The sequence below is a fragment of the Giraffa tippelskirchi genome, chromosome 5 (genome assembly GCF_054371585.1).
Source record: "Giraffa tippelskirchi isolate mGirTip1 chromosome 5, T2T-mGirTip1v1.2.pri, whole genome shotgun sequence".
NCBI lineage: Eukaryota > Metazoa > Chordata > Mammalia > Artiodactyla > Giraffidae > Giraffa > Giraffa tippelskirchi.
In genome coordinates, this window is record NC_137279.1 from 191,141,955 (window position 1) to 191,169,924 (window position 27,970).

Here is a 27,970-nt window from a genome sequence, read left to right on the forward strand (position 1 = left end):
GGAAGCCCGGGGCTGCGTGAGCCTCAGAAAGCCGGCCGGGCGGCCGGGGCGGAGGATGGAGGAGCAGCGGGCGCTCGCGGCCGCCAAGGACGGGGACCTGGCCACCCTGGAGCAGCTGCTGGAGGCGGGCGCCCTGGGCCCGCGCGTCACCGACGCCCTGGGGGCCGGCCTGGTGCACCACGCCGCGCGGGCCGGCCACCTGGCCTGCGTCAGGTTCCTGGTGCAGCGGGCCAAGCTGCCCGGCAACCAGCGGGCCCACAACGGGGCCACCCCCGTTCACGACGCCGCGGCCACCGGCGGCCTAGCCGAGCTGCGCTGGCTGGTGCGCGAGGGTGGCTGCGGTCTGCAGGTGAGCAGCGGCAGGGTGCGGGGCCCGTGTTCACCGGGAGGCGTGAGCGAGAGCCAGGTCTGGAGCCCTGGGCTTCCCCAGGGCCCTGGGCTGCTGCTCTGTGGGCAATGGCCACACGACTCCCACGGCACACACACAGTGGCGTGTCTCCACCCCACGCCCCTCCCCAGCCCCAAACAAAGCCCTCGGAAGCCACGGACACCCCCTCAACCACCTGGTATTCCCCAGCGCTCAGCACAGAGCGGCCCCTCTCTTTTTTTCACCCCACGGCCCCCACCCAAGAGCTCGGCGGGCGTCCACGTGAGGCGCTGGGTCCGGGGAGAGGGAAGACCCACGGGTCACACAGCCGCAGCCCCGCCGTCCTCAGCGGCTTTTCCCACAACCCGGAGGGCAGGAGCGGGGCCGGTCCAGAGCCCGGGAGAACGCCCAGGTGCGCGGATGCCCGCGGTGGAGAAGGTCCCCAGCAAGAGGACTTGGGGCGCGGGATGGGTGCTCAGTGAGGGCGGGGCAGAGCCCCCTGGACCACCCCTGGACACCCGGCAGGCTGCCAGGGCTGGGCGAACCTTCCCGACAGCGAGCAGAGAGCGGGAAGGCCGGGATTGCATCCTGGAGGGGGCTCGCATGTGCAGGATCAGGGGTTTGGACCCCAAAGCCCTGACTGGGCCCGGCCTTGCCGGTGACCCCGAGCCGGTGACCTGGCTCAGTCCAGGAGACCCCTCCGCACCCCCGCGTTGGAGCATCGGTGGAGGGGTGGGAGCTCTCCGGCGGCTCCGCGCGGCGCGGTCCTGGACGGCTGCCCGGCAGGCCCGGTCTGGCCCGCCGCCCACTCACCGGCCGCCTGCGCCTCCATAGGACCAGGACGCTTCGGGCGTCTCCCCGCTGCACCTGGCCGCCCGCTTCGGACACCCGGCGGTGGTGGAGTGGCTGCTCCGCGAGGGCCACGCGGCCACGCTGGAGACCCTGGAGGGGGCCTTGCCGCTGCACCACGCCGCGGTCAGCGGGGACCTGACCTGCCTGAAGCTCCTGACCGCCGCGCACCGCAGGTGAGGGGCTGCGGCGCCGCCTGGCGGGGTGTCCGGGGGGCAGGGGCTGCGGGGAGGGGAGGGGGCGAGGCCGGGGAGGGGGAGGAGAGGGGCCTGGGGGGCGGGGGGGGCGGAGGGGGAGGGAAGGGGGCGGGGCCCGGGTGGGGACGGAGGAGGGACGGAGGGGGAGAGGAGGGGAGGGGTGGGCGGAGGCGGATGGGGCATGGGGGTGGACCCCGGGGGGGGAGGGGCGGGCCCCGGGTGGGGGCGGAGAGGGGAAGGGTAGGGGGAGGGGCGAGGGGAGGGGCGAGGGGAGGGGGAGGGAAGGGAAGGGGTGGGGGACGGGCCCCCGGGAGGGGCTGGAGGGCGAGGCGGGCCTAGAGCCAGGCGCGGGCGGAGAGCAGACCCGGGTGGGCTCAGCGCTGGAGCAGGCGGTGAGAGCCCGGAAGCCGCTTCCACAGCCGGAGCAGAAGAGCCCCTGCAGGCTCAGACCGTGCCGGGCAGCCTCAGGGCGTCTCAGGGCCTAACGTCCCCCACTGGGCTGCGAAGGTGGGCCGCTCACGCCTCCCGAAGGGAGCAGAGTGTGCGCTGGGCTTGAGGGCAGTGAGCCCCCAGGTGGGCCTGGATTCTCCCTCCACACGTCCGGTCCCACTACCCCGAGTCGGCGGACGGACGAGGCGGACAGGCAGGGAGGGGACCGGCCCAGCTAAGGCGGGGGCAGGGGGCAGCGGGCCACCGCCCCTTCCCCGTCGTGGGCACGGCTGCTGTCCTGGCCCCACAGAAGACACCCGGGCGTCTACCTGGCCGTCTGGGGGTTTGGCGTCTGTGGCCTGCCCCCGCCGTCTGTCTGCAGGACTGCTGTCCTGGCTGGGAGCGGGGCTCTGTGTCCACCCCTCACCTGACCTGGCCTTTCTCCCCCGAGCCGTCTGCCTCTGACCACACCTCTTCTCCTGCGGGGCCCTTGTTAGCTGGCCGGCCGTCCTGGCCGCCCCGCGACAGTGCTGCTGTTCCTGGGCCTTCCCGTCCGATGTCTCCCCCCAGGCCTTTGGGACTCGCTTCTGTGAGTCTTCCCTGAAGAGTCCACACCGGGCTGCCCCGGGCCTCGCCGCCCGCAGAGTGTCTCTCAGACTGGCAGTTTTAGAAGTATTTTCTGTCATTTGAAAACCGGGAGAGTTCACATTAAAACACACACATGCACCGGGAAGGTCCCCTGCCCCAGGGCCCACGTGCCCACGGGCAGAGACCGCGGGAGCCCAAGCGGAAGCCTCTGTCAACATGGCGTGGGGGCCGGGTTGGGAGAGGGTCTTGCCGCTCCGTGCAGGGGTTCGCAGGGCACCAAGAATTCACCTGGCCCCGCGACCACATGGAGGCAAGGCCGGATGCAGAAACCTGACGACCCTGCCCCAGTCTGTCCATACGGGGGGCCTGGAATACGGGCGCTGGGCGAGCGCCGCGAAGGGCTAGTGTCCTGCTCACAAATGGCCCCTTGCCCGGAGCAAGGCCCCAGGTCCGGAGGTTCCCTGACCCGCCCACTGCGGGCCCTGCTGGGCCATTTACCCTAAGAGGAGACCCCTGACGGCCAACCCCCGGTGGCGCGCACAGCGTGATGGCGAGTGCGGGGAGCTGAATTCCTTGGGCCGCGCGCAACCTGGGCCATAGCCGGCTGAGCACCTCGGCGGGTCAGGGGATGGCCGCAAAGAGCCAGGTGCCGGGCCTCCCCGCCCCGGTCTGGGCCCTGGGCCGGAGCGGCTCCTCGCGAGCCCTGGCCCAGCGCGCTCTGAAGCCCGGCCTCCCCTGCAGCGGCGTGAACCGGCGGACGCGCAGCGGCGCCTCCCCGCTCTACCTGGCCTGCCAGGAGGGCCACCTCCACCTGACGCAGTTCCTGGTGAAGGACGGCGGCGCCGACGTGCATCTGCGCGCCCTCGACGGCATGAGCGCGCTGCACGCCGCCGCCGCCCGCGGCCACTACTCGCTCGTCGTCTGGCTGGTAAGGGGGCGCCCGTCCGGGGAGGCTGGCACCTGCTCCCGCCTAGCACGCGGGGCCGGCTGGGGCGGGGGCGCCACACCCTGGGTCTCAGATCGCCCACGGAAAGTTCAGGGACCACGCGGTGGTGGGCGGATCAGAAGTGCCTCCCCCCGCCTTAGAGCACCCACATGCCACGCCCAGTCTAGGGTGCAGAGGAGAGCTTTGACTGGGGTGGCCCTGGACTGGACCCGCCCCTGCAGGACCCCCTGCGGGCTCTCCCGATCCCTCCCCTAGGAGTCCTGGTGGGTGTCCGGGTTCTCAGGGTGGGTGACACAGCAGTGCCTGGCCCTGCTCTTTGACCACTTGTCCATGCCCTGCTACCCAGACCCTGGGGGGCCCCCAGACCCTGGGGGGCCCCACGAGCCCCACCCTTCTTCCCTTCTGGACCCATGGAGGCATCATCTGGGCCTCTTTCCAGAAGGAACACAGAGTGATCCATAGATGGGGGAGGATGGATGCCTTCTTCCAAGGCTTTTTCCAGGGCTGGGGACTTCCGCTTCCGCCCTGGAAAACCAGCCTTGTGGGATGTCGGCTGCTCTGAGAGTGACAGAGAGGGTCTCCATTACCTGGTCAAGAGTCAGAGTGGGAGGTCTCTCTGGGGAGGGGCAGGTGGGCAGGAGGTGGCTGGGGAGGGACTCAGTCCAGCTGCTCTGCTCCTTGTGCCTGGCACATGGTAAGAGCTGTGGGGATGCTGCGTGAGGGAAGGAAGGAATGATTTCCTCTGGCCTCCGGCCGCTCACCTTGGCCTCAGAAGCCCCCAGCAGTTGGCTCCAGCCCCCCATCACCACCGCCTCTCCCAGGCTGGCCCTTTGCCCCTGGAGCACCCGCCGGCACCCACCTTTGCACAAGCCGTGCCCCTCACCGGCTGCCCTTCTGCAGCTGCTCCTATGGGGCCAGCCCCAATCGCGGGAGAAAGCTTCCAGCATTGGCCCCACCCTGGCCGTCAGGTGGAGCTGTACTTCCGTCCTCTGACCTGTAGTTCAGATGGTGAATGAGAGAAATGTGCCTGTCCCCAGACCTGGACTCCTGACCCTGCAAGAGCCTGAGTCCTGGCCGGGTCTGGCCGCGGGGGCGCAAAGGCAGCGGGTGCTCAGCACACATGGTGGGAGTGAGTCGGCAGGACATGTGGCCTCTCAGAGCGGGGGGGGGGGTGGGGGTGGCGAGCAGGAGCGGAGAACATCCACCTGGCCCCCCGGGGCAGCCCCACGAGGGGCTCACCCCAGGAAGAAACAGCTGTGGCCGAGGGTCCCAGGGCCAGAAAGCCTCTTCCAGGGGACTCCCCACCCCCGCCTCCTGCAGGATGGATCACGGGCAGAGGGCGCAGCGTCCAGCCTGGCTGACCCACTCAGGGCTGGGGCCCTGCGCCCCTGGGAGAGCTGGCTGATGGGAGGCGCTCTCCTCCCAGCTCGCTGTCCTTTTTCTAATAGACACATTTGAATGTTGGATCAGCCAGCATTTGGCTGCAGTGACCAGGGAAGTAAACCACCAAAAGGTTATCCCTTCCACGTAAGAAACAGAGGAGGCCATTCACACCAGGTCACACCCTTGCTGTTCTCCTGGCCTCACCTTCTTGGAGAAGGTTGGCCACGTTCAATGTATGAAGAGGGAGAAAAAGGGGGTGATGCCGCATGCTCCGGCCCTTCCGTCGGGAAAGCAGAAGAAGAGCCCCTTCCAGCGTCACATTGGCAGGGGTCACATGGCTGCCTTGGGGGCACGCAGGCCTGGCTGGGGGCCGCAGGGCTGGCTGGGGGCTGCAGCGCAGAGCCCACAGGTGCCCGTACAGAGGGGCCGGTGAGGGCTGTGAGGAGGGCTGGCTGGAAGGCTGCCAGTGGGACGGGGCCCAGGCCGCAGGATGACCAGGCTCGCATCCAGCGTGCTGAGGAAGGCTGCACAGGGCCCGCCCCCCAGCACCCTGCATCTTGGCACTGGAGCTGTAATGGTCAGTATGCAAACAGGCCTGATGCCAGGAGGTCCCTCCCTTCTTCAGCAAACACCTGTCTGCTGGCCCTTGGGTGCTGCCCGAAGGCATTCTTTATTTGAAATGGGAACGCCCCTAGGGGTGTTCAGCTTAAGATCTGGGCTGGGGCAGGTTTGGGGGCTGTGGAGTCTCACCCAGGCTGCCCAGGGCGCACAAGAGGAGCAAGCCCTGTCCCCAGGGCCCCCTGCCCCGGGGGAGGAGTGGTTGCCCCCGTCCAGCCTCAGCTGTCCTGTCCCCCTTCCTCCGCCCGCAGGTCACCTTCACGGACATCGGCCTGACAGCTCAGGATGACGAGGGGGCCACTGTCCTGCACTTCGCCGCTCGGGGCGGCCACACGCCCATTCTGGACCGGCTCCTGTTGATGGGCGCCCCCATCATGAGAGACTCCTGGGGGGGGACCCCCCTCCATGACGCAGCAGAGAATGGGCAGATGGAGGTAAGGCGGTGGGGGTAGGGGGGTGGGCAAGGGAGCCTCAGAGAGCTGGCAGTCCTGGACCACTTCCTGTGAATGAGTCACTGAACCCTCAACACAACCCTGTAGGATACATACTATTATCCCCTTTTACAGACGGGTAAACCGAGCCTCAGAGGGGCAGCCGTTGCCCAGAATGCAGATTCAGACTCAGATCTCTCTGGGAATAAAGCCCACGCTCTGCCCTCAGTGTGGGACCCCTCCCTTTGCTCAGAGACTCCCCAGGTGCTGGCTCAGGGGTCGGCCTTCCTGCCAGTCCTCCCAGTAGGGGGGCTGCTGGCCCCCTGCTCTGAGCATCCTGGGAGCAAAGCCCTGCAGGGGTGTGAGGTCAGCCCCTTCCCTGTGATCCAGATAAACCTAGGGGTGCACGTGGCCCAGGAAACAGCATCTGGAAACCTGGAGTAGGCAGGGGTCGGTGTTCCAATACATGAGGTCCAGCCCTGGGAGTGGACCCGGCCGTGAGCCGCTGGCCCCTGCACTGGCTCGACCTGCCCGCGGACCTCCTGCGAAGTCTAGGCCATGTCTGAGCGGAGTGCATCTGAAGGGAACACGTGGGATGACTCCTCCGCCCGCCTCTGCCCCCCCCCAGAACCATCCGGCAGGGCTCCAAAGTGGATCAGTGCATCTGCGACGTCTCCCGGGCCTTCCCGCGGGGTTCCCATGGCCCCCGGGGCACAGGCCCCGGAGAGGCTACTCGAGGCAGGGCAGGCGTTTTATCGAGGTGCAGCCCGGTATCCCATTTTGGACTTTGATTCTGGACAGCCGTTTCCAGCTGAAACCCCAGGTTATTCTGGGCCCAGGTGGCCCATGAGCAACCTGGGGCAGCCACCCAGAGTCCTGGGAAGGCACACGGTCCTTTTGACGAGTCAGAGAGAGGCATGATGTCCCCGTGCCCGGCAGCAAGGCTGAAAACTTCCTCCTGACTCGCAGGAGCCCTGAGGGCCCCCTCCTGCTCCCCTAACCCCAACCACACCGCTCCTCTCACCCTGCAGCCCAGCACTCAGCCCTGCAGGTCACTGCCCCTAGTCCATCCTTGTCTAGAGGCTGGGCCGGGACAGTCCTCAGGTAAGAGGAGAGCCTGAGAATACTAAGCCATGCCGTGTGGGGCCACCCAAGACGGACGGGGCATGGTGGAGAGGTCTGACAGAATGCGGTCCACTGGAGAAGGGACTGGCAAACCACTTCAGTATTCTTGCCTTGAGGACCCCATGAACAGTATGAAAAGGCAAAAAGTTACGACACTGAAAGATGAACCCCCCAGGTCGGTAGGTGCCCAATATGCTACTGGAGATCAGTGGAGAAATAACTCCAGAAAGAATGATGGGATGGAACCAAAGCAAAAACAACACCCAGTTGTGGATATGACTGGTGAAAGAAGCAAGGTTCCATGCTGTAAAGAGCAATATTGCATAGGAACCCGGAATGTTAGGTCCATGAATCAAGGCAAATTGGAAGTGGTCAAACAGGAGATGGCAAGAGTGAATGTCAACATTCTAGGAATCAGCGAACTAAAATGGATTGGAATGGGTGAATTTAACTCAGATGACCATTATATCTACTACTGTGGGCAAGAATCCCTTAGAAGAGATGGAGTAGCCATCATAGTCAACAAAAGAGTCCGAAATGCAGTACTTGGATGCAATCTCAAAAACGACAGAATGATCTCTGTTCGTTTCCAAGGCAAACCATTCAGTATCACGGTAATCCAAGTCTATGCCCCAACCAGTAATGCTGAAGAAGCTGAAGTTGAACGGTTCTGTGAAGACCTACAAGACCTTTTAGAACTAACACCCCCCAAAAGATGTCCTTTTCATTATAGGGGACTGGAATGCAAAAGTAGGAAGTCAAGAAACACCTGGTGTAACAGGCAAATTTGGCCTTGGAGTACAGAATGAAGCAGGGCAAAGGCTAATAGAGTTTTGCCAACAGAATGCACTGGTCATAGCAAACACCCTCTTCTAACAACACAAGAGAAGACTCTACACATGGACATCACCAGATGGTCAACACCGAAATCATATTGATTATATTCTTTGCAGCCAAAGATGGAGAAGCTCTATACACTCAGCAAAAACAAGACTGGGAGCGGACTGTGGCTCAGATCATGAACTCCTTATTGCCAAATTCAGACTTAAATTGAAGAAAGTGGGGAAGACCACTAGACCATTCAGGTATGACCTAAATCAAATCCCTTATGACTATACAGTGGAAGTGAGAAATAGATTTAAGGGACTAGATCTGATAGAGTGCCTGATGGACTATAGACAGAGGTTCATGACATTGTACAAGAGACAGGGATCAAGACCATCTCCAAGAAAAAGAAATGCAAAAAAGCAAAATGGCTGTCTAAGGAAGCCTCCAAATAGCTGTGAAAAGAAGAGAAGTGAAAAGCAAAGGAGAAAAGAAAAGATATACCCATTTGAATGCAGAGTTCCAAAGAATAGCAAGGAGAGGTAAGAAAGCCTTCCTCAGCGATCAATGCAAAGAAATAGAAGAAAACAATAGAATGGGAAAGACTAGAGATCACTTCAAGAAAATTAGAGATACCAAGGGAATATTTCATGCAAAGACGGGCAAAATAAAGGACAGAAATGGTATGGACCTAACAGAAGAAGAAGATACTAAGAAGAGGTGGCAAGAATACACAGAAGAACTGTACAGAAAAGATCTTCATGACCCAGATAATCATGATGGTGTGATCACTCACCTAGAGCCAGACATCCTGGAATGTGAAGTCAAGTGGGCCTTAGGAAGCATCACTACGAACAAAGCTAGTGGAGGTGATGGAATTCCAGTTGAGCTATCTCGAATCCTAAAAGATGATTCTGTGAAAGTGCTGCACTCAATATGCCAGCAATTGTGGAAGACTCAGCAGTGGCCACAGGAATGGAAAAGGTCAGTTTTCATTCAAATCCCAAATAAAGGCAATGCCAAAGAATGCTCAGACTACCACACAATTGCACTCATCTCACATGCTAGTAAAGTAATGCTCAAAATTCTCCAAGCCAGGCTTCAGCAATACGTGAACCGTGAACTTCCAGATGTTCAAGCTGGTTTTAGAAAAGGCAGAGGAACCAGAGATCAAATTGCCAACATCCACTGGATCATCCAAAAAGCAAGAGAGTTCCAGAAAAACATCTATTTCTGCTTTATTGACTATACCAAAGCCTTTGACTGTGTGGATCACAATAAACTGTGGAAAATTCTGAAAGAGATGGGAATACCAGACCACCTGACCTGCTTCTTGAGAAATCTGTATGCAGGTCAAGAAGCAACAGTTAGAACTGGACATGGAACAACAGACTGGTTCCAAATAGGAAAAGGAGTACGTCAAGGCTGTATATTGTCACCCTGCTTATTTAACTTATATGCAGAGTACATCATGAGAAACGCTGGGCTGGAAGAAACACAAGCTGGAATCAAGATTGCCGGGAGAAATATCAATAACCTCAGATATGCAGATGACACCACCCTTATGGCAGAAAGTGAAGAAGAACTAAAGAGCCTCCTGATGAAAGTGAAAGAGGAGAGTTAAAAAGTTGGCTTAAAGCTCAATATTCGGAAAACTAAGATCATGGCATCCGGTTCCATCACTTCATGGCAAATAGATGGGGAAACAGTGGAAACAGTGGCAGACTTTATTTTTGGGGGCTCCAAAATCACTGCAGATGGTGATTGCAGCCATGAAATTAAAAGACACTTACTCCTTGGAAGGAAAGTTATGACCAACCTAGACAGCATATTAAAAGGCAGAGACATTACTTTGCAAACAAAGGTCCGTCTGGTCAAGGCTATGGTTTTTCCAGTGGTCATGTATGGATGTAAGAGCTGGACTATAAAGAAAGCTGAGCACCAAAGAATCGATGCTTTTGAACTGTGGTGTTGGAGAAGACTCTTGAGAGTCCCTTCGACTGCAAGGAGATCCAACAAGTCCACTCTAAAGGAGATCAGTCCTGGGTGTTCATTGGAAGGAATGATGTTGAAGCTGAAGCTCCAATACTTTGGCCACCTCATGCGAAGAGCTGACTCATTGGAAAAGACCCTGATGCTGGGAAAGATTGAAAGCGGGAGGAGAAGCGGAGGACAGAGGATGAGATGGCTGGATGGCATCACCGACTCGATGGACATGAGTTTGAGCAAGCTCCGCAAGTTGGTGATGGACAAGGAGGCCTGGCGTGCTGCGATTCATGGGGTCGCAAAGAGTCAGACACGACTGAGCGACTGAACTGAACTCAACTGAGGATACATCCCCCAGGCCCCCTGTACGTGAGCAGACGATGGGGGGTGGCATCCAGAGGGGCTGGGCTGGGAGGCCTGAAGGGCCCTGAGCCAGCGCGGTGCGGCTCAGACAGCGTCCCGCCCCCCACCAGCCACTGCCACCACAATCCGGAGGGTGGCCGGCGCAGCACCCTGCCAACTTTATTTTTAAGCAGTAACATCTTTTTTCAAGTGAAGTATTCTACAGGAGTCCAGGAGGTTCAGCAGATAAGCCAAGGGTTCATGAGCTCCTCACCCTCCGCCCTTGGCGGGAAAGGAGAGGGACTCAAGCCTCAGAGCTGAGCACCGCTGCCTTTTCCATCTTTGTGTTGTGGAAATTCCTCTTCCCTTGGCTGGACTGGGTCTTCCTTGTTGCCCCACCCCCTCTGGCCTCCTCTGCTTGTGGCGAGTGGGAGCGGGTCCTCGCTGCGGTGCAGGGACCTCTCATCATTGCAGGGGCCCTAGCTCTTGCAGGCCGCAGTACTGGCAGCACTCGGACTCAGTACTTGCGGTGCACAGCCTTAGTTTTCCTGCAACATGAAGGGTCTTCCCGGACCAGGGATCAAACCCATGTCCCCCTGCCTTGGCAGGTGGGTTCGTAAGCACTGGACCACCGGGGAAGTCCCAGGATCACTTCTCCCTGCCATCGACCGCCCAGCCTGTCGAATATCCATATCACATCCTTGTCTCTGGTTGGGCTGTCACCAGGGCAGAAGCAGAGTCCACACATTACTGATCGCCTGTTGGGTCTTAAATTTGTTAACATTCCCAGAAAATTATGATCATCCAGGAAATATGATCCCCCCACCTTACTCTTTTTTTTTTGTAAATTTATTTATTTATTCTAATTGGAGGCTAATTACTTTACAATATTTTGGTGGGTTTTGCCATACATTGACATGAATCAGCCATGGGTGTACATGTGTTCCCCATCCTGAAACCCCCTCCCACCTCCCTCCCCATCCCATCCCTCAGGGTCATCCCAGTGCACCGGCCCTGAGCACCCTGTATCAGGCATCGAACCTGGACTCGTGATCTATTTCACACATGGTAATATACATGTTTCAATGCTATTCTCTCACATCATCCCACCCTCACCTTCTCCCACAGAGTCCAAACATCTGTTCTTTACATCTGTGTCTCTTTTGCTGTCTCACATATAGGGTCATTGTTACCATCCTTCTAAATTCCGTATATATGTGTTAATATACTGTATTGGTGTTTTTCTTTCTGACTTACTTCACTCTGTATAACAGGCTCTAGTTTCATCCACCTCGTTAGAACTGATTCAAATGCATTCTTTTTAATAGCTGAGTAATATTCCATTATGTATATGTACCACAGCTTCCTTATCCATTCGGCTGCTAATGGGCATCTAGGCTGCTTCCATGTCCTGGCTATTATCAACAGTGCTGCGATGAACATTGGGGTACACGCGTCTCTTTCAATTCTGGTTTCCTCGGTGTGTATGCCCAGCAGTGGGATTGCTGGGTCATATGGCAGTTCTGTTTCCAGTTTTTTAAGGAATCTCCACACTGTTCTCCATAGTGGCTGTACTAGTTTGCATTCCCACCAACAGTGTAAGAGGGTTCCCTTTTCTCCACACCCTCTCCAGCATTTATTGTTTGTAGAATTTTTGATAGCAGCTACTCTGACTGGCATGAAATGGTACCTCATTGTGGTTTTGACTTGCATTTCTCTGATAATGCCCACTCCATATTTTAAAATAAATTCTTATTTTAGAAGAATTTAGAATTGTCTCAGATTTGTAGAAAAACAGAGGCACTGGAACAGACCGTTCTCCCGGAGTCCACATCTGCTTTCCCGCCCCCTGCTCACGGGGAAGTCCTCCTCTCCCCATCCCCAGGGCCGCTGCCCCAGACCCATCTGGGCTCAGGCCCGACACCCCAGTGCCCCTGCTCCATCTGCGTATCGCTTTCCACTGCCCCCTCCTCTCCTCTGCCCCCTGCTGCTGAGCCTCCCGCCTTCCTCTCCTCCCGGTCCTGGGGGCCCAGCGCCGGCCTGACCAGGGGAGGGGGCGTGTGAGGCCAGCGCAGGAGCCGGACCTCAGAGATGGAGGCATCGAGGATGGAGTGAGGACCCCCGGAGCTCACCCTGGGCCTGGAGCCAAGAGGAGGGGCTTGTTGAGCGCTAGGCCTGACCGGGATGCCAGGGAGCAGGCCGGGCGAGGTGGGCGAGGCACAGCCCGGAGACCTGGGGGCGGAGCCGTCTTCTTTAGCCTCTGCACCCCAGTTTCTTTGTGTGAGAATGGACACACCTCCAGGAGTTGCTGTTAAGATGGAAACCAGCTCCCTATTTAAACCCGAGGCCTGGGCTACAGGGGCAAAGTCAGGGTCAGGCAGCCTGGCTGGGATCCAGCTGTGCCGCCTGCTTACCTGAGTGAGGGCGCCTGGGGCTCCCACCCTGGATTTGGGGTGCTGGTGCCTGCGGGACCCCAAGTTGCCAGGACAGGGCGGCCTGCGTCAGGGCGGGGCTCAGGCCTCGGTGTCTCAGCTTGAGGGGGTGCGGGGAGCTGGCGCTGGTCACTTGTGTGCGCCCCCCGCCTGCAGTGCTGCCAGACCCTGCTGTCCCACCGCGTGGACCCCGCCCTGCGGGACGACGACGGCTACACGGCCGCGGAGCTGGCGGAGTACCATGGCCACCGCGATTGTGCCCAGTACCTGCGCGACAGCGCCCGGCCGGTGAGCCTCACGGCCCCTCCCCCCGGGCCCCCCTGCGCTGACGGCCGAGAGGGAGGAGGGGAGGGCCTGGCCCCGGGCTGGGAGGGGACCAGGGCTACAAGGGGGACCAGGGCTGGGCCGCGGCTGGACCCCCGCTGAGATCTGCCCGCCACCCAGGCCACAGAGCCCACGCTCACACTTAGGCTGGATGGCTGGGTCAGGCTAAGGACCGCCCCAGGGTGGGAGTGGGTCCCGGGTCCTCGGGGGGGGGCAACCCCAGGAGGCGGGCCAGCCCTGTGCAGCCCAGAAGGGGGCAGTTTCAGGCGGGCTCCCATCTGGGCACATGACCTTGCCCAGCCTGGCATCTGCAAGGGCAGGGGCCCCGTGTGCCGGCCCCCCAGCACAGGCCGGGCCGCGTGTGTTTGCTGAATGAATGGAGCAGTGGGCGTGTAGGTGTTCGGGGGCAGGCCTGCTCCATCAGCCCCCCACCCCCAAGGCCCCGGGCGGTGACTGACGACTCGTCCCAACCCGCACAGGTTTTGCCGCAGTCTTCTGTACTGACCACCCCTTCGGAAGGTGTCCCTGGGACCAGCTGGCTCCCTCCTCAGGTGAGAGCACTGAGGCCCACGGGGGCGCCGTTTTCCCCCATGCCGGGTCCCACCCCAGGCTGCCGCGCCTCCCTTTCCCTCAGGGTGTCTGCCCCTCAGTGTCCAGGACAACGGAGGCAGAGCCGCCTTCCTCCCTGGCCCTGGGCCAGCGGGAGAGCCTGTCTCATCCGCCCGACACCCACACCTGGGCAGCCAGGGGCTGGGGGCTGGGGGTGCTTCAGGACACATGCATTGAAGTCCTGGTTTGTCTCGGTATCCTAGTTTCAGACACAAGAACTACAGTCACTGCTTGAAGCAATCTGTTTACTGTTTACTGACCCTTCAATTGGCTGTGGGCTTCCCTGATAGCTCAGTTGGTAAAGAATCCGCCTGCAATGCAGAGACCCCGGTTCAATTCCTGGGTCGGGCAGATCTGCTGGAGAAGGGGAAGGCTGCCCACTCCAGTATCCTCGGGCTTCCCTGGTGGCTCAGCTGGTAAAGAATCCGCCTGCAATGTGGGAGACCTGGCTTCGGTCCCTGGGTTGGGAAGAACCCCTGGAGAAGGAAAAGGCTACCCACTCCAGTATTCTGGCCTGGAGAATTCCATGGACTGTATAGTCCGTGGGGTCACAAAGAGTCGGACACGACTGAGCGACTTTCACTGTCATACTTTCTTTCGATTGGCTACTGCTTGATAAGAGTTGTCTTTCTGGCTTGAGTTCCAGAAGTTGGAGGGACTCTGCAGGTTCCTGGTGTGGTGGACAGAGCTGCGTGGTCTGCAGGATGGGGGTGGCCTGGCCACCCGGGTCTCTGGCCTCTGTGTGGGCCCTGCGCCTGCTCTGGTCGGGGCTGGGCCACCCCTCTGCTAGCAGGGGCAGGTGCTTCCTGGCCCCTGTCCGGGGGTCCCCAGCTCGCCCCCAGCCCACGCAGCGGTGCCCACAGCTGGGCCTTCTGTCCGAGCAGGATCTCTGTGCCCAGCCCCCTCTCCCCAGGCCCTGGCACACCAGCCCACACCTCCTGGCCGCTCTGCCCAGCTCTCTTAGGGGTGGGGACTCTGGACACCCTCCTGACCCCTCCGCTGGGGGCTGTGGGGACCAGCCCACGTCAGGTTTCCTGGGGTTCCTTCTGGTGCTGGCGGTCTCCCCTGGTGTCACCACGGGCTATGAGGCAGTGACCCTCCACTCGGTATTCCCCATGCCAGCCTAGGCGGTCTGTGTAGCCTCCCCACCCAGCCTGCAGGCCTGCAGAGTCCAGCCTGTCCACCTGCCCCGCCTGTGTGGCAAAGGGGCAGGCTCGTCCAGCTCCCCATGAGCCGCTGCACCCAGGACTGGCTGGAGTTGCCCCCCGAACCCCTACATTCAGTCTCGGCCCCGCAGGAGGGCAGGCCACCAGCTGGGGCCGCCAGGCTGGGGAAGGCGGGGGGGGGCCTGTTGCAATATTGATGGAAACACGATATCCAGAGGTCGCCCACGCGGCCTCTTCCCATGTCGTGCTCGGAGGAGGTGGTGAAAGCCTGCCTTTTCCTCTCAACCCCGCCACCTGCCTCTGCCCCCAGGGCGTCGTGGGTCCCAGGAGAGGCAGCCTGGGGGCGAGGCTGGACAGGTGCTCCCCCCCGCAGCAATCCTGGCCACCTTTTTCCGCTCCCCGGGCCTGGGGTCACCTCTACACAGTGAGGAGGGCTTGGCAGTGGCTAGAGGGGGCCCCGTGCTCCCCAAACCTCCAGGGCGTGGGCCGGGCCACCGCAGCTAGGAGCAGCCGTCCAGGGCAGTGAGCACAGCCCTCTGTGCAGGCCGAGCCCAGCCTCTCAGCTCGCCGCCCGCCCCCCGCCCCTGTACTCACGCCCACCAGAGTTGGAGCGACCCTTCTTGGCCGAGCGACACCCCCAAGTCCTGAGCACCCATGAACCCTGGTTTTGTCATGTGTGTGACGTAACTGAGGAGCCTTGCTGGGGGTTAGAGGTGTGCCTTGAACACCCAGCGGTGCCTAATTGCCCTCCCTGGGTCCAGAGGGACCCTCAGACCCCTTCATTGTCCCGATGGGGAAACCGAGGCCAAGAGAGGGCCAGGGGCTCCCCGAGGCAGACTGCTCCCCCCGAGGGAAGGGCAGCCCGTAACCCAATCTCAGCCGTGGTGCCTGGGTGTCCAGCACCCATCCGTGGGTCATGATTTTCTCAGCCCGGGTGGTGTTACAGGCCTGTAACCCGGCTCGCCACAGCGGTCCTCCATGTAAAATGCATGGCAGGCGTGGTGCTGCTCAAATCTCATCAGAAACACAGAAAAAGAGACACCAGACCACGGGAAGGTCACTGACCCAAGGCCAGCTGACCAGCAACCTTGGACACGCCCAGCTGTCAGGACCCCAGAGGTCGGCACCACTCCCCCAGGTCCCGTAGACTTGGTTAGTATCCAGGGCCTGGATACTCCTGTCACCGGGAGCCGCCACAGCAGACCCCCGTCCTGCTTAAAGTTAGAGATCCTCGTGACACCCTGCTGACAGCAGCAAGGAGGTCTCTGCCGCGGTGCGCCAGGCTCTGCCAGGGGCTCCCTGTAAGCCCTCTTCTTCCCAGCAAAGGCAGAGAAACTCAGGCCCGCGGGACACTGAGCGACTCCCCAGGGCTTCTCCTCGGGGAGAGCTGAAGCAGAGCTCGGCCTCAGGGACCTGGGGCATGCGGCCTCCCAGGCTGCGGGTGCGGTGGTCCGGGGCCAAGGTCCGTTCCCCTGGGCCCTGGACCAACGTCCTGCCTTTTCTGTCTTCCTTCCAACTCAGCAGAGCCCTGCACTCTGGGAATGGGAGGCCCTTTCCCGTCACCCTGGAGAGCAGGTTCAACTTGGGGTACGGTAAGCCCCGAGGGCCCCCAGGCCAGGGCGGGGGCCGGGGAGGCTCTGGCAGACTCAGCGCCTGGGTCTCAGCCCCGCTCTGTCTGTCAGACCGTCAGGACCGGGTTCTCCAGCCGTCGGGTCTGGGGTCTGACTCGACCCTCCTTCAGGCTCCTAAGCCATCTCATGCCTGCATCATGGATGCTGGAAGACCGGAGAGTCCCAGGTCTGAGGCACACGGCAGGGAGCAGGCGTCATGTTTTGTCAGAACCCCGCCCCCGCCCCCGAAGTCCCAGGGTGACCGATCCGGGCGCGGATGGCTGCTGCACACAGCTGTGTATCACAGCCGAGAACCCCAAGCCGGGCGCCCCCTGATTTGTAGCCAGCGTGAGCAGCCTGGTCTTCCTTCTGGGTCCCCTGCGCCAAGGCAGACAGGCGAACAGCAGCCAGGGCTTGGCATCCTCGGCGGGGGTACCAGAGACCCCACTGGTGCCAGGCTTCCCCCAGACGCCCACCTGCCTGCCTCTCCCTCCATGGCTGGTGGCCCTGGACCAAAGGAGCAGCGACTCGAGGGGCTCGGTTCTGGCAGGAGCGAGGGGGGCAGCGTCTCAAGTAGGATTCAGATCCCAGCCCTGCCCTGTCCCCGCCGTGAACCCCTGAGAAAGCGCCCTGCCTCCCCTAATCTGTTTCCCCAGCCGTGCCTGAAGGCTGCCCTGGTGGACCCCTCTGTGCTGTCTCTGTTTTGCGACCACAATCCCTTTTGTGCGACCAAGGAGCTCTGGTCTCCCCTCCCTCTCCGGAGGGTCTGCTCCCCCAGCCCCTGTCCGGGGGAGGGTTAAGGCCTGCTGGTAAGGGATCCCATACCAGCCTAAAGCCCGCCAGGCCACCTGACACCTCCGCCTTCAAATATTAATGCGACGCCTCTTGCTCCCGGGGGCGGGCACCGCGACACCCCCCGACGGCTCCAGAGGGCTCAGCTCCGTGCTCACGGCCCAGGGCCTGCCTCCGAGGGTCCTCCCGGGCTAGGGGCTGCAGACGCTCCTGCTGAGGCCGGGCTCCCAGCACCAGTTTCTACAGAGAGAGGTAGGAGGTACCGGCGACGGGCAGATAAGCACTCAGGCCCCAGGCTCCCCTCCCGGTGGCCCCAGAGTGCAGAGGGTCCTGGGATGTGCCGGAGGGGCCTGCGGCAGTGGCTGTAGCCACAGGGGTTCTTCTGAGGGGTTTCCTCAGGCCGGGGTGGCCACGGGACACCTGCACCTCCTTGTCCAGGGGGGACCCACCTGCAGGGAGCTGGGGACACCCAGGTGGCCAAAGGACTTAACCCCAGCAGTGCCAGCTGCGGTGCCATGGGCAGGGCTCCGCGCAAAGCGAACACATGGGCTTCTTGTTAAAAACCGACCAAGGATTTCAGGACAGGGACAGGAGAGGATATTGAATGGAGCTGTGGCACGAGCCACCCACCCGACACTGGGGCCAGCACTGGGCCCAAACCACACGTCCTTTGTGGGGCAGGTTTGATCCAGCTCCTCTGCCCTGCCCGGGGCTCTCTCCAGCGCCAGCCTAGGGGCCCCAAGGCCCTCGTGCACCATCGCTGCCCATGGGAGGGAGCAGGCTGAGGCGCTTTGGTCTGACGGTCAAGGGTGAGTGCCCAGCAGGCCCGCCGAGGGTGGCCCTCTCTGCTGGAGCCGCAAGCTGGGGCGGTCGTGGCTCTCAGGCATCAGGGCGACTGGGGGCAGCCGGGAGACAAGCCACCGGCAAGACAGGGCCAGCCTGCCTGTGACGCTCAGCTTTAAACCAAAAGGCAGCAAGCCTGGCTCTGGAGTCCTTGCAGGACGGCTCACGTCCTCGTGGAGAGCTTCTCTGCCACCTGAGGAGGGGCTTGGGAAGGCAGGCGGCGAAGGCAGCCCCGCACATGGCTGCCTGTGCGCCCCAGTCTCTGCTCGGCCAGCCCATCCGCCACCCCTTCCAGCCCTCTTGGCTCCTGCTGGCCAGAGGCCAGAGAGGAGGCCTCGCAGGGCTGAGCTGGGGACGGGGGACGGGGTTTGGATGCCTGCAGGTCTAGGATTCTTTCTGGTTCCCCACCAGTCAGTGCTGGGGGCAGGGGGGATGGTGGGGGTGCCCCACACTTGGGGCAGATGTGGGGTTGCAATGTGGGGGCCCCTGCAGCCCAGACGTGGGCCTCTGTGGCCCCAGGCTCCCCGGAACTGCGTGGTGGGTCCTGGGCACCGCGCCACTGCCCTGTGGGGTGGGGCTGAGAGCACGTCCGGGTTCACTGGGGCTCCCTCTGTGCCCAGGACTGAGCACGGGCGCAGGTCCGGGCAGTCTGTCTCGGCACCGCCAGGGGACAGTCGGCGAGGGTGTGTGTGTGTACGTGAATGGGCACGCATGCCCACAGGTGTGCATGTGTGCACGTGTCCCCTGTAAGGCCAAGGAGTGCTGAGCACGAGGGGCAACGCAGCTCCTGACCCAGAGCTGAGTTAAGCTGCCTCCAGAGGGAGCTCACGAGCTGGGCCTGAGATGGGGGCTCACCCAGTGGGCGTGGGGGGGGTGTGCCCACCCAGGTGGAGAGACACGGGGGTGGGGCATAATCTTCATGGGTACCGCCCCTTGCCCCCACACGCTTCCCTCTCCTAGCCCCACCCTAGGGAGATCAGGCCAGGGCTGTGTGCCTCCACCCCCGCCTGGCAGCCCAAGTCAAGGCCCCCCAGGGAGTCCCGCTGACCAGGCCTGTCCGCCCCCAGGTGCCGCTCCTGATGACCCCCCCGCCCCCGCCGTTCCCCCCTCCTCCACTGTCAGCCGCCAGACATCCCCAAGAGGATGGCAGAAGTGGGGGCGCAGGCCTCAGGAACCCCACCCGTGAGTAAATGCGTCCCCAGGGGGGCTGGCTCAGGCCAGGGGCGCAGGGACGAGGCCCTGCTGGCCTCCCCTCTGAGGTCCTCCGAGGGGGCCTGGGGTGCGGGGAGCAGCAAGGCTGGACAGCTGGGCACACAGGGCACAAGGCCTGGGCTGGGGCCAGCCCCCCAGCTCTCCCAGGATTCCGTTATTGTCCTGCCACCTTGTTAAAGGGAGGACAGAGTGCTCCATGACCACAGTTACACCGCCTCCTGCCCAATCCTCCGGCGTCTCTGTGAGCTCCGAGCCCCCCAGCCGAGCTCTCCTGCCACTGGGGTCCCAGGCAGCCCGTCCCTTCTCTGGGCCTCAGCTCGTCTGGAGGGACTGCGGAGGTCGGCTCTATCCACTGCGGTTCCTGAGACTCCAGCAGGGGTCGGGGGGCGGGCCTCAAACCACAGGTCACCACCCACTAGGGGCTCTGGGACCAGCATTTATCAAAATGAAGTAGAATGGGATAGCATGAAAAATGTCAGCAGGCCCCATGTGTAGCGAGGGTAAGTGTGGTTCGTGGAATGGGTGGTAGTTATGTAGCCACACACAGGTGTGTGTGTGTGTGTGCAGTGGAGGGAGGAGTCATAAAAGGACAGGTTTGTGGTCTGATGGGGCTGCCTTCGGTCCCCAGACTACCGAACCCTACACCCTTTCTAGCTCCTTCCAGGCCTTAGAAGAGTGGGGAGGGGGGACAGACCGTGGCTGGGATGAGGTGGGTAAAATGCAGGCTCCCCAGCTGGCTAGGCTTGGAGCTGGCCCCATGGACACCCATGGGATCGCAGCAACGAGTGAGTTTGCCCAGGGCGCTTAGCCAGGGGGCTGGCTGGGCCTTTGGCTCCCGCTCCAGTGGTCCTTCAGGAAGGCCAGCTGTGCCCGGGTCTGGGGTCCTCTGCTCCCCACCCCCGGCCTCTCTGACACCACCTCCTGCTTCCTCCCAGCATCAGCGTCTCTCAGCCCAGCCTGGCCCGGCCAGCCAGGCCAGCCTCCTCCGAGGGAGCACGCGACCCACACAGCCGCCCCGAGGGTCCCCATGGTGAGCGCCCCCGCCGTGCTGCCATCTTCCAAGGCCCCCAGCTCAAGCCCAGCTGGCCTCTCAGCATGTCTCCTACGCCGGCCCTGGCCAGGTCACTCCGGGGACAGCCAGGCCCTTCCCTCCAGGTGGAGCCCAGGAGGCCCCTGGGGTGACTGGCTGGCCTGGGGTGGGGGGCACACCCAGCTTCTGGGGAGATGGGAGTTCAAGGCCACAAGCAACTGTCCACCCATCAGAGTGGACATGCCACCGTCTCTGATCCCAGGGGGGGTCCCAGTGGGTCAAGCCCCTCACCCTGACAGATGCTGCTGTCATTGTACAGGAAAGCATCCGTCCATGGAAAGGCTGGGCCTGGTGCCCACTGCTGTCTGTCCCCCACGACTCCCTGGCAATTCCCACTGGCCCACACTTCCTCCTCCTCCTCTCTGGGCACCAGGCCCTTATACATCCAGCCCACCCTTTCGCTGAAAGGGGGCTGGGAGCTCCCAGACCCTGCGATGTTCTGTGCAAGTCTGGCAAGTGCAGTCACAGTGCACACAACACTTTAAAGGCTCTGACAAGTCCTGCAGTCCACGATTGACCACCAGACTTTGTCTATGCAGCTGTTCCCCAAATGAGTTTCCCCATCCCCATGGCATGCTCTGAGCAACCTTTTCTCAGCCATGTACCAAGGAGGGGGGAATCTCTCAGCCTGCGAGCCTCCCCACACATACTGGGATCCTACAGAGACAGGGGGCCCCTGCGCTCCGAAGCCTCACACTTGAACAGGCTTGGGGTGAGGTAGTGGTCAGCTCCTCCGTCCTCCCTGGTTAGCCCTCATGCTCCTCCTCCCGCAGCTGTGCTCCTCCGGGCCGGCCCTCCCCTCCGCTCGCTCCTGGACTGCAGGCTCCTACCGGCCTCCTCGAATGACCTGCCTGCGTCCACACAGGGGGCAGAGACGGCGGCGGGGGGCTCCCCGGACAGCCTTGTCGCGCTGCAGCTGGACGGGATGCCCTTGGGGGACCTCGACGGGCTGGTGCCCACACAGGATGAGTGCGGCCGACCCATCCCAGAGTGGAAGCGGCAGGTGATGGTGCGAAAGCTGCAGGCGCGCCTGGGCGCAGCTCCAGCAGCGCCAGAGGCCCAGGTCGGGCAATGCGGGGCCCGGGTGGGGGCGGGGCCAGGGTGGGGGCGGGCCCAGACACGGGGCGGGCCCAGACATGGGCGGGGCCGGGAGGGCTGGGCGTTGTGGGAGGTGGGCGGGGCCCCGGTGAGACCAGGGTGTAGAGGGCGGAGGCGGGGCAGGAGGCTTAGTACTGGCCGGTGGACGTGGAAGGTGGGTTCCTGAGCCCACACCTTGAGTCTTGATACCCGGGTACCCTACTGCGTGTCCCTCTGTATCCTCAGCTTCCTCTTCTGCAGGACGATGAGGCTGAGCCAGATCAGAGGGCTGTGAGCAGTGCCCCTTCACCTGCCTTAGGGATGTGTTGCCCACGTGTTTTTTGATCTCACGATTTGTATCTCGTGGCCGCCGCATGTCAGGCTCTGTTCTCGGCAGTGAAAGGGACCAGCCCTGCCCCCTGACCCTTATATTCCAGCAGGGAAGGCGGGGTGACTGGGCAACTGTGCTGGGGTGTCGGTGGGGGGGACCGTGGGAGGGGGAGGGAGGATCCAACAGCTATGGAGAGGAGGCATTGGAAAGGGGAGGGGGCTGCTTTGTCCGGGTGCTCAGGGGCAGCCTCTCTGGAGAGTGTCCTTGAGCAGGAGTCAGGCGGAAGTGAGGGACGAGCCCTCCGGGGATGACGGACAAGCAATTGTGAATGGAGGCAACAGTGAGCACAGAGGTCGCAAGGCAGGGTGGGCTGGCCCAAGGGGAGAGCAGGGGGAGGCTGCACTGGCTGAGGCGCGGTGCGGAGGTGAGGTCAGAGAGGGGACAGGCAGGCATTACAGGACCTTCGGGGAGCCTTTGAGAATCTGAGCAGGGTACGGCTCTGGTCTGACTTGGATTTTAACAGGCTCTCTCTGGCCTCCCTGTGGACAGCTGTTCTAGAGTTGTACCCTGAAGGGGTGCAGCTTTGTCTTGAATGATGTCTTGAATGATGTAAACCTTGGTCTAGAGCTGCCCTGCCAGTACCATAAGGCCAGCCATTTGTGGCTATATCAGTTCAGTTCAGTCGCTCAGTCCTGTCCGGCTCCTTGAGACCCCATGGACTGCAGCACACCAGGCTTCCCTGTCCATCACCAACTCCTGGAGCTTGCTCAAACTCATGTCCATCGAGTCGGTGATGTCACCTAACCATCTCATCCTCTGTCGTCCCCTTCTTCTGCCTTCAATCTGTCCCAGCAGCTGCGGCTATTTAAAGGATTTCAAATGAAATAAAACACCCTGCTCCTGAGTTAGCTGCACTTCTGAGGAATGGCTCCTGCAGGGTTTTCGGCATGCCTTCCCCCTCATCTCAGAAGTGTTGGGTGGCTCTGGTCTAATGGCCTAGCCCATCCTTGCTGTCAGAATGCCCGTGGAGTTGGGGGTGGAGCAAGGCAGCAGTGGGTGGGGAGCCCTGCCACAGCCAGGAGGCCCTTTAGAATCTGACCTTAGGGCAGAGCCAAGGGTGTGTGAAGAACTCAGGGAAACACAGAAAACAGGCTGAAGGGGCAGGGGATGGGCTTGGGCACAGCCTGGCCATTGGCTGCAAGTTCCATGCCTGACGCTTGTGGTAAGAACACTCCACAGTCTCCCCTCTCTGCCCCAGGCCTCGTGGGGGCTTATTGTGCCAAGTGCCCCCCTGCACCAGATAACCCCGGGCTTCTTGGCAACCAGGCGAGAGCTCAGGCCCCTCACCTGTGAGACGGGGCAGACGCAGGGCCTTGCTCAGGGGTCTTGGGGGAGTGACCGGGTGGGCACGGAGCCACCCAGAGGGATGCCGGCTGGGAGGCTCTGTGTCTGTCTCCCACAGACTGCGAGCACAGGGGTCGGGCTGTATCCTGGCGTCGGGGAAGCCCCGAGGGGTGGTGTTCTGGGGTGAAGTTCGCCCACACACCATGAGAACTCAGAGGCTGCCCTTCCTCGGGTACACTGCCCACCCACAGGACATCCTGTGCAGGGATCCAGAGGGCCCTGCGGGCAGTCTTTGACATCACCCTGGAGGAGAGGAGGAGGACTCGGGGGTGGCAGAGCAGAGGGACCCCTGCCCCTTCTGAGGGGAGGACTGAGTCTTCCCGGGTGAGAACTGCTGTGAGCCTCGGGCTGGGGCCTGGGGCTGGCCTGTCACCTCTTTACCCTCTGAGTCCAGGCAGGGGCCAGCCAGGGTCCCGAGGGCTCCCTGGGGCCAGGCCACCCAGGGGAGCTTGTGTCCGGCAGGAACATGCCACATGGGCCACGTCCCTGCTGACCTGCCCTCCCTGTGTCCAGGACGACGGTAGGCGCGCAGACCCCACGGAGCAGGCGGCCTGGCGGTACTCGCAGACGCACCGGGCCATCCTGGGCCCCTTTGGGGAGCTGCTGACCGAGGACGACCTGGTGTACCTGGAGAAGCAGATCGCCGACCTGCAGCTCCGGCGCCGCTGCCAGGAGTATGAGAACCAGCTGGGCCAGCTGGCGGCTGAGCTGCAGGCCCTGCTGCCCGCGCCCCTGGTCAGCATCACCGTCAACAGCGGCTTCCTGTCCCCGGGGCCTGGGCTGGAGGCCGAGGAGGCCGAGCCCCGGGGCTCCAAGGAGGGGGCCTCACAGGCCACGCCTGGCGGGCAGCCCCTGCCCTTCTGGTGCAGCCACATTGCCCAGCTGGTGCGTAGCTTGTCCCTGATCCTGAAGGGCGTGAACGGGCTGGTGCAGGGCGAGGAGAGGGCCCCCCCGGAGGCCCACAGGCCGGCCCTGGCCAGCCCCCCGAGGAGTGAGGCCCAGCGCGAGATCCAAAAGTATGGGGTGTCTGTGCGGACACTCCGTGGCAACTTCGAGTCACCTCCCAGCCAGTCCTGCACCCCAAGCCCTGGCCCCTGCGAGCCGGGAGCCCACCTGGGGTCATGCCCGAGGGGTTGCTGGCCTGACCCCGTCCCGCCCTGTGGCGGCCCAATCGTAGGGAAGCCAGGGCCAGGAGACACGGAGGAGGCCAGCGACTCGGGCATCAGCTGCGAGGAGGCCCCACTGGAGGCGGGCGCCGTGCCGGGCCCGGACCTGGCCAGCCTTCGCAAGGAGCGCATCGTCACCCTCTTCCTCAGCCACTGGAAGAAGTCGGCCTACACGCTGGCCCTCAAGACGGCGGCCTGCAGGACCCTGGAGGCCAGGCGCGCAGGGCCGCGGGGGCAGGAGGTGGCCAGGGGCCCTCCGCCACCCTCCCTGCCACCCAGCGAGACCCCGCGGCCCGGCCGCCTCTGGCAGCAGCGCAGCGTCATCGCCCAGCTGCTGGGCCACTGGAAGGCCATTCTGGCCCACGTGCCCTCCCGGCAGCTCCGGCGGCTGAGCCGGCAGCCCCGCGGGCCCCTGTCCCCCGAGCAGTTCCTGCCCCACGTGGGCGGGGCGCCTGTGCCCTACAGCAGCCTCACGCTGGACCTCTTCATGCTGGGCTACTTCCGGCTCCTGGAGTGCGATCTGCCGGCCGAGGAGCGCAAGATGCGCCACCTTCTGTGCTTTGAGGTCTTCGAGCACCTGGGTGCCCACGGCTGGGAGGTGGCACGCGCCTTCCACAAGGCTGTGACCGACGAGGTGGCCGCTGGCCGCCGTGCCTGGACCGACGGCTTCGAGGACATCAAAGCCCGCTTCTTCGGCTCCAGCCACGGTTCCGCCCGGGACATGGAGCCCGGCCGCAAGTCGGGTCTGACCCCGCTCGGGCCCCTGCCCCACGCGGGCCCCGGTGGCCCTGAGCCCGCAGCGCAGAGGCTGGGGTCCGGCCCCCAGCGGGGCAGCTTCAACAGCGAGGACATCTGTGGCTACATAGACCGGAGCTTCGCCTTCTGGAAGGAGAAGGAAGCCGAGATGTTTGGCTTTGGGGAGTGACGTGGGCCGGCATCCCAGAGCGGGTTTGGGGCGGTTTTGGTTTTTCTCTTCTCTTTTCCTTTTCGCCCACCTGGTGGCCAGGTGAGCCTTGAGGCCAGGCCAGCAGGGACTCAGCGTGCTGGTTGCCACTCTCCATGTCTGCCCCCCGACGGCTTCCTCCTAGGGTGCAAGACGGGCTCAGAGCCCCCCTTGTTACCGCCACACCCGAGAAGCCCTCTCAGGACCCCAGTTGCCCTGCCCTTGGATAACTCACGGGCTCTGCCCACGCCCTCAGCCTGTGCATCCCTTGGGTGCCCGTGATGCCACCCTGTTCCCCCCTGGCCGTCCTCCAGTCCCTGCTGAGTCGCCAGGACGTCCCATCTCTCAGTTCCTCCCGTGCCCGTGGCTCTGGCCACATCCTGAGCCTCTGTCTGCCCTCCTCCAGTGCTGACTCCATTGCTTCTGGTGACCTTGGGCCGTGCCCCGCCCCCTCTGTGGCCCCCATCCCCCACCTGTGAAGTCTGGTGACCTTGGGCCGTGCCTCTCCCCCTTCACAGCCCCCCTCCCCTACCTGTGAAGTGAGGGAGGAGCTGTGGGAACAGGATCTGATGGGCAGGAGGCCTTCCTGTCAGACTGGCCTTCCCTCCCAAATTCTCCAGGTCAGGGTGTGGTGCCCAGGGGGCTTCAGGGAGAGGTGTCCTGCAGCTGTGCAATGGCCCCACAGCAGAAGTGGGGAAGAGGTTTCAGGAACCTTCCACAGCCTTCACCTCCCTGCAGAAGCCCCCAGGACAACTCTCTTGCCTGTCCTTCCCCGCCTTCAGAGCTTGGAGGGCTCAGGCCAGCTGTGGGGGACCAGGGAGTCCTCCCAGCCAGCTGGCTTGATATCTCAGGGAGGGATGCTCGGGAAGAAATAAAATGGGGGGAGTCAGGCCATCGGGGATGCCCAGCCAGCCAAGGGGGAGGTGCTGGCCTGGGTTCTGGCTGAAACCCTCCTGCGGGGTCGACACCAGCCGTGAGTTTGCTAAATAAAGACCCGTTCCTGCTGGCCTTCCCATGCATGCTTGTTGCCCCCAGCCCAGAGAGGGCCCCTCTGGGGGGACACTGAGACCTCAGTGCTCAGCTCAGCTCAGCTGAAGCCCCAGAGCAGCATCCTTACCCCACAGAGCGTCCACGTCTTCATCTGCAAAATGGGGGTGTGGTGTTGACCCGCCCACCCCCAGGGTCCTGGCCAGGATGGACTGAGGCCCTGTTTGGGGTTGTCTTTGTCCTGGGACGACAGTGACATCTGCCAGCCCGCATCAGTATTTTAAGGAGCACATGCTAAGGAGCACGGCCCTGGCCCCAGGCAGCTGCAAGCATCCCGTAGTGTTAAGGCCCTGGCTCTTGGCCCTGAAGCTCGACCTTTGGAGCCAGACAAGGGCTGGTCCACAGGACGCTGCCGCTGCCCGGGCTGGCATGATGCAGGCCCGAGGTGAAACGGGGTGAGCCTGGAGGTGGGGGTCAGAAGGTGCTGGGCTCTCTGATGTCTCCGTCTTCTGGGCCACCCACAGGACCCTGTTGCCCGAGTAGGCGGGAGCACAGTGGGCGGCAGACACAGAGCCCAGCCCCAGAGGTGGCCTGCTGGCCAGGGCTGCTCAGGAGACAGTGAGCAGGAGGCCCACACACCCAAGTTGTGGCACCACCACCCCCACTCACTGTGGCCTCGGGCAAGGCCCTCCACGGCCCTGAGTCTTACGTTCCCATGAGCATCCAGGACTCCAGGAGGACCAGGGCTCCAGGGTTAGGTGGGGGGGGGGGGGCGCTCAGACCCCAGGGTGAGGCCTGGCACAGGGAAAGGACCTCTCTGCTGGGCACTCACAGGTAACTCCCCAAATGCCCTTCTGCAGGCACTGTGCTTCCTGAGGGCCTCCTTATAAATACATTGTATCCTGAGAGCACCCCAGGGACCCTGAGTCCCTTGGACTGGGCTGGAGAAAGCTGGTTTGTTATCTAAAAAACGTTCCAAGTGATTCTGATGCTCAGTGACCTTGGAACCCCACTAGCAACTCACATGTGGGAAGCAGATGTCCACTGCCATGGGGTGGGGGCTGGCCCCGCAAGGCCGCATTCAGCTGTAGGGCCCTTTAATCTTGGCGTCCAGTTGTCAAAACCCCACTGAGGACCGCAGAGCCCCTACCTAGGGATCCAGAGGGTGCAGACTTCAGTAAGGTGACCAGACACAAAACAAGGTGCAGAACCAGGGGCTTCCAGAAGACTCGGGAAGATGCTGGAGAAGGGGAGCCCAGCCTCTCTCCCTGGCCCATTGCAAATGTGTGCGGGACAAATATGAAGAAAATGCTGTGCTCGAGGTGGTACGTATTTCTCATGCTGAGAACAAATATTGTAACAGTGTAAGCTCATTGAATATCAATGCTTGGATTTAGAAGAGTCAAACTTTTTTTTTTTTAAATGACTCTAAAGTTCTTTTGAAAGAAACCATGAACAAAGCTGGCTTCCCAGGTAATGCTAGTGGTAATGAAGCATGAACAAAGCCAGCTGTGGAGGCTGGCCTGCAGGAAGGCCTCCAGTGAGCCTGCCTCCTGGTGCCACGTCTGGTGGAGTCTCTCCCTCACTGTATCTCAGAACATGGCGGAAGCCACAGACTGCACCTCCAAGTAGGTTACGGAAGACGCCCATCTTTGTTGCTGTCTTACCTCTGGGGGATGCCAGCCACCGTGTTAGGAGTAGTGTTATGGGGAGGTCAGTGTGGACCTCTGTCCCAGGCCAGCCTCTGTCCCATGACTGCAGTCCCATGGGCCCCTTGGCGCCAGCTATGGACAGATCCTGAGGCGAACCACCCACTAAAGGGGTCCCAGAGCCATGAAACTGTGAGATAATAAATGTTCGTTGTTTTACAACACTAGACTTCGGGATCGTTTGTTATG

The 27,970-nt window shown here is 62.1% G+C and overlaps 1 protein-coding gene across 2 annotated transcripts; it reads left to right on the forward strand.

Annotated features, from left to right (window-relative positions):
* Positions 1-55: 55 nt before the first annotated feature.
* ESPNL (espin like) lies at positions 56-27,947 on the forward strand. 2 transcript variants are annotated; one of them, XM_081491242.1, is made up of 9 exons: positions 56-349; positions 1,202-1,392; positions 3,172-3,358; positions 5,629-5,811; positions 12,675-12,806; positions 18,930-19,044; positions 20,010-20,119; positions 21,030-21,227; positions 23,490-27,947. In XM_081491242.1, the coding sequence occupies exons 1-9, from the start codon at positions 56-58 to the stop codon at positions 25,065-25,067; spliced, it is 2,988 nt and encodes a 995-aa protein (XP_081347368.1). In that variant the 3' UTR covers positions 25,068-27,947. The 2 variants fall into 2 exon arrangements, with proteins under 2 accessions (XP_081347368.1, XP_081347369.1); XM_081491243.1 differs by having other exon boundaries at positions 20,016-20,119.
* The last annotated feature ends 23 nt before the right edge of the window (positions 27,948-27,970 follow it).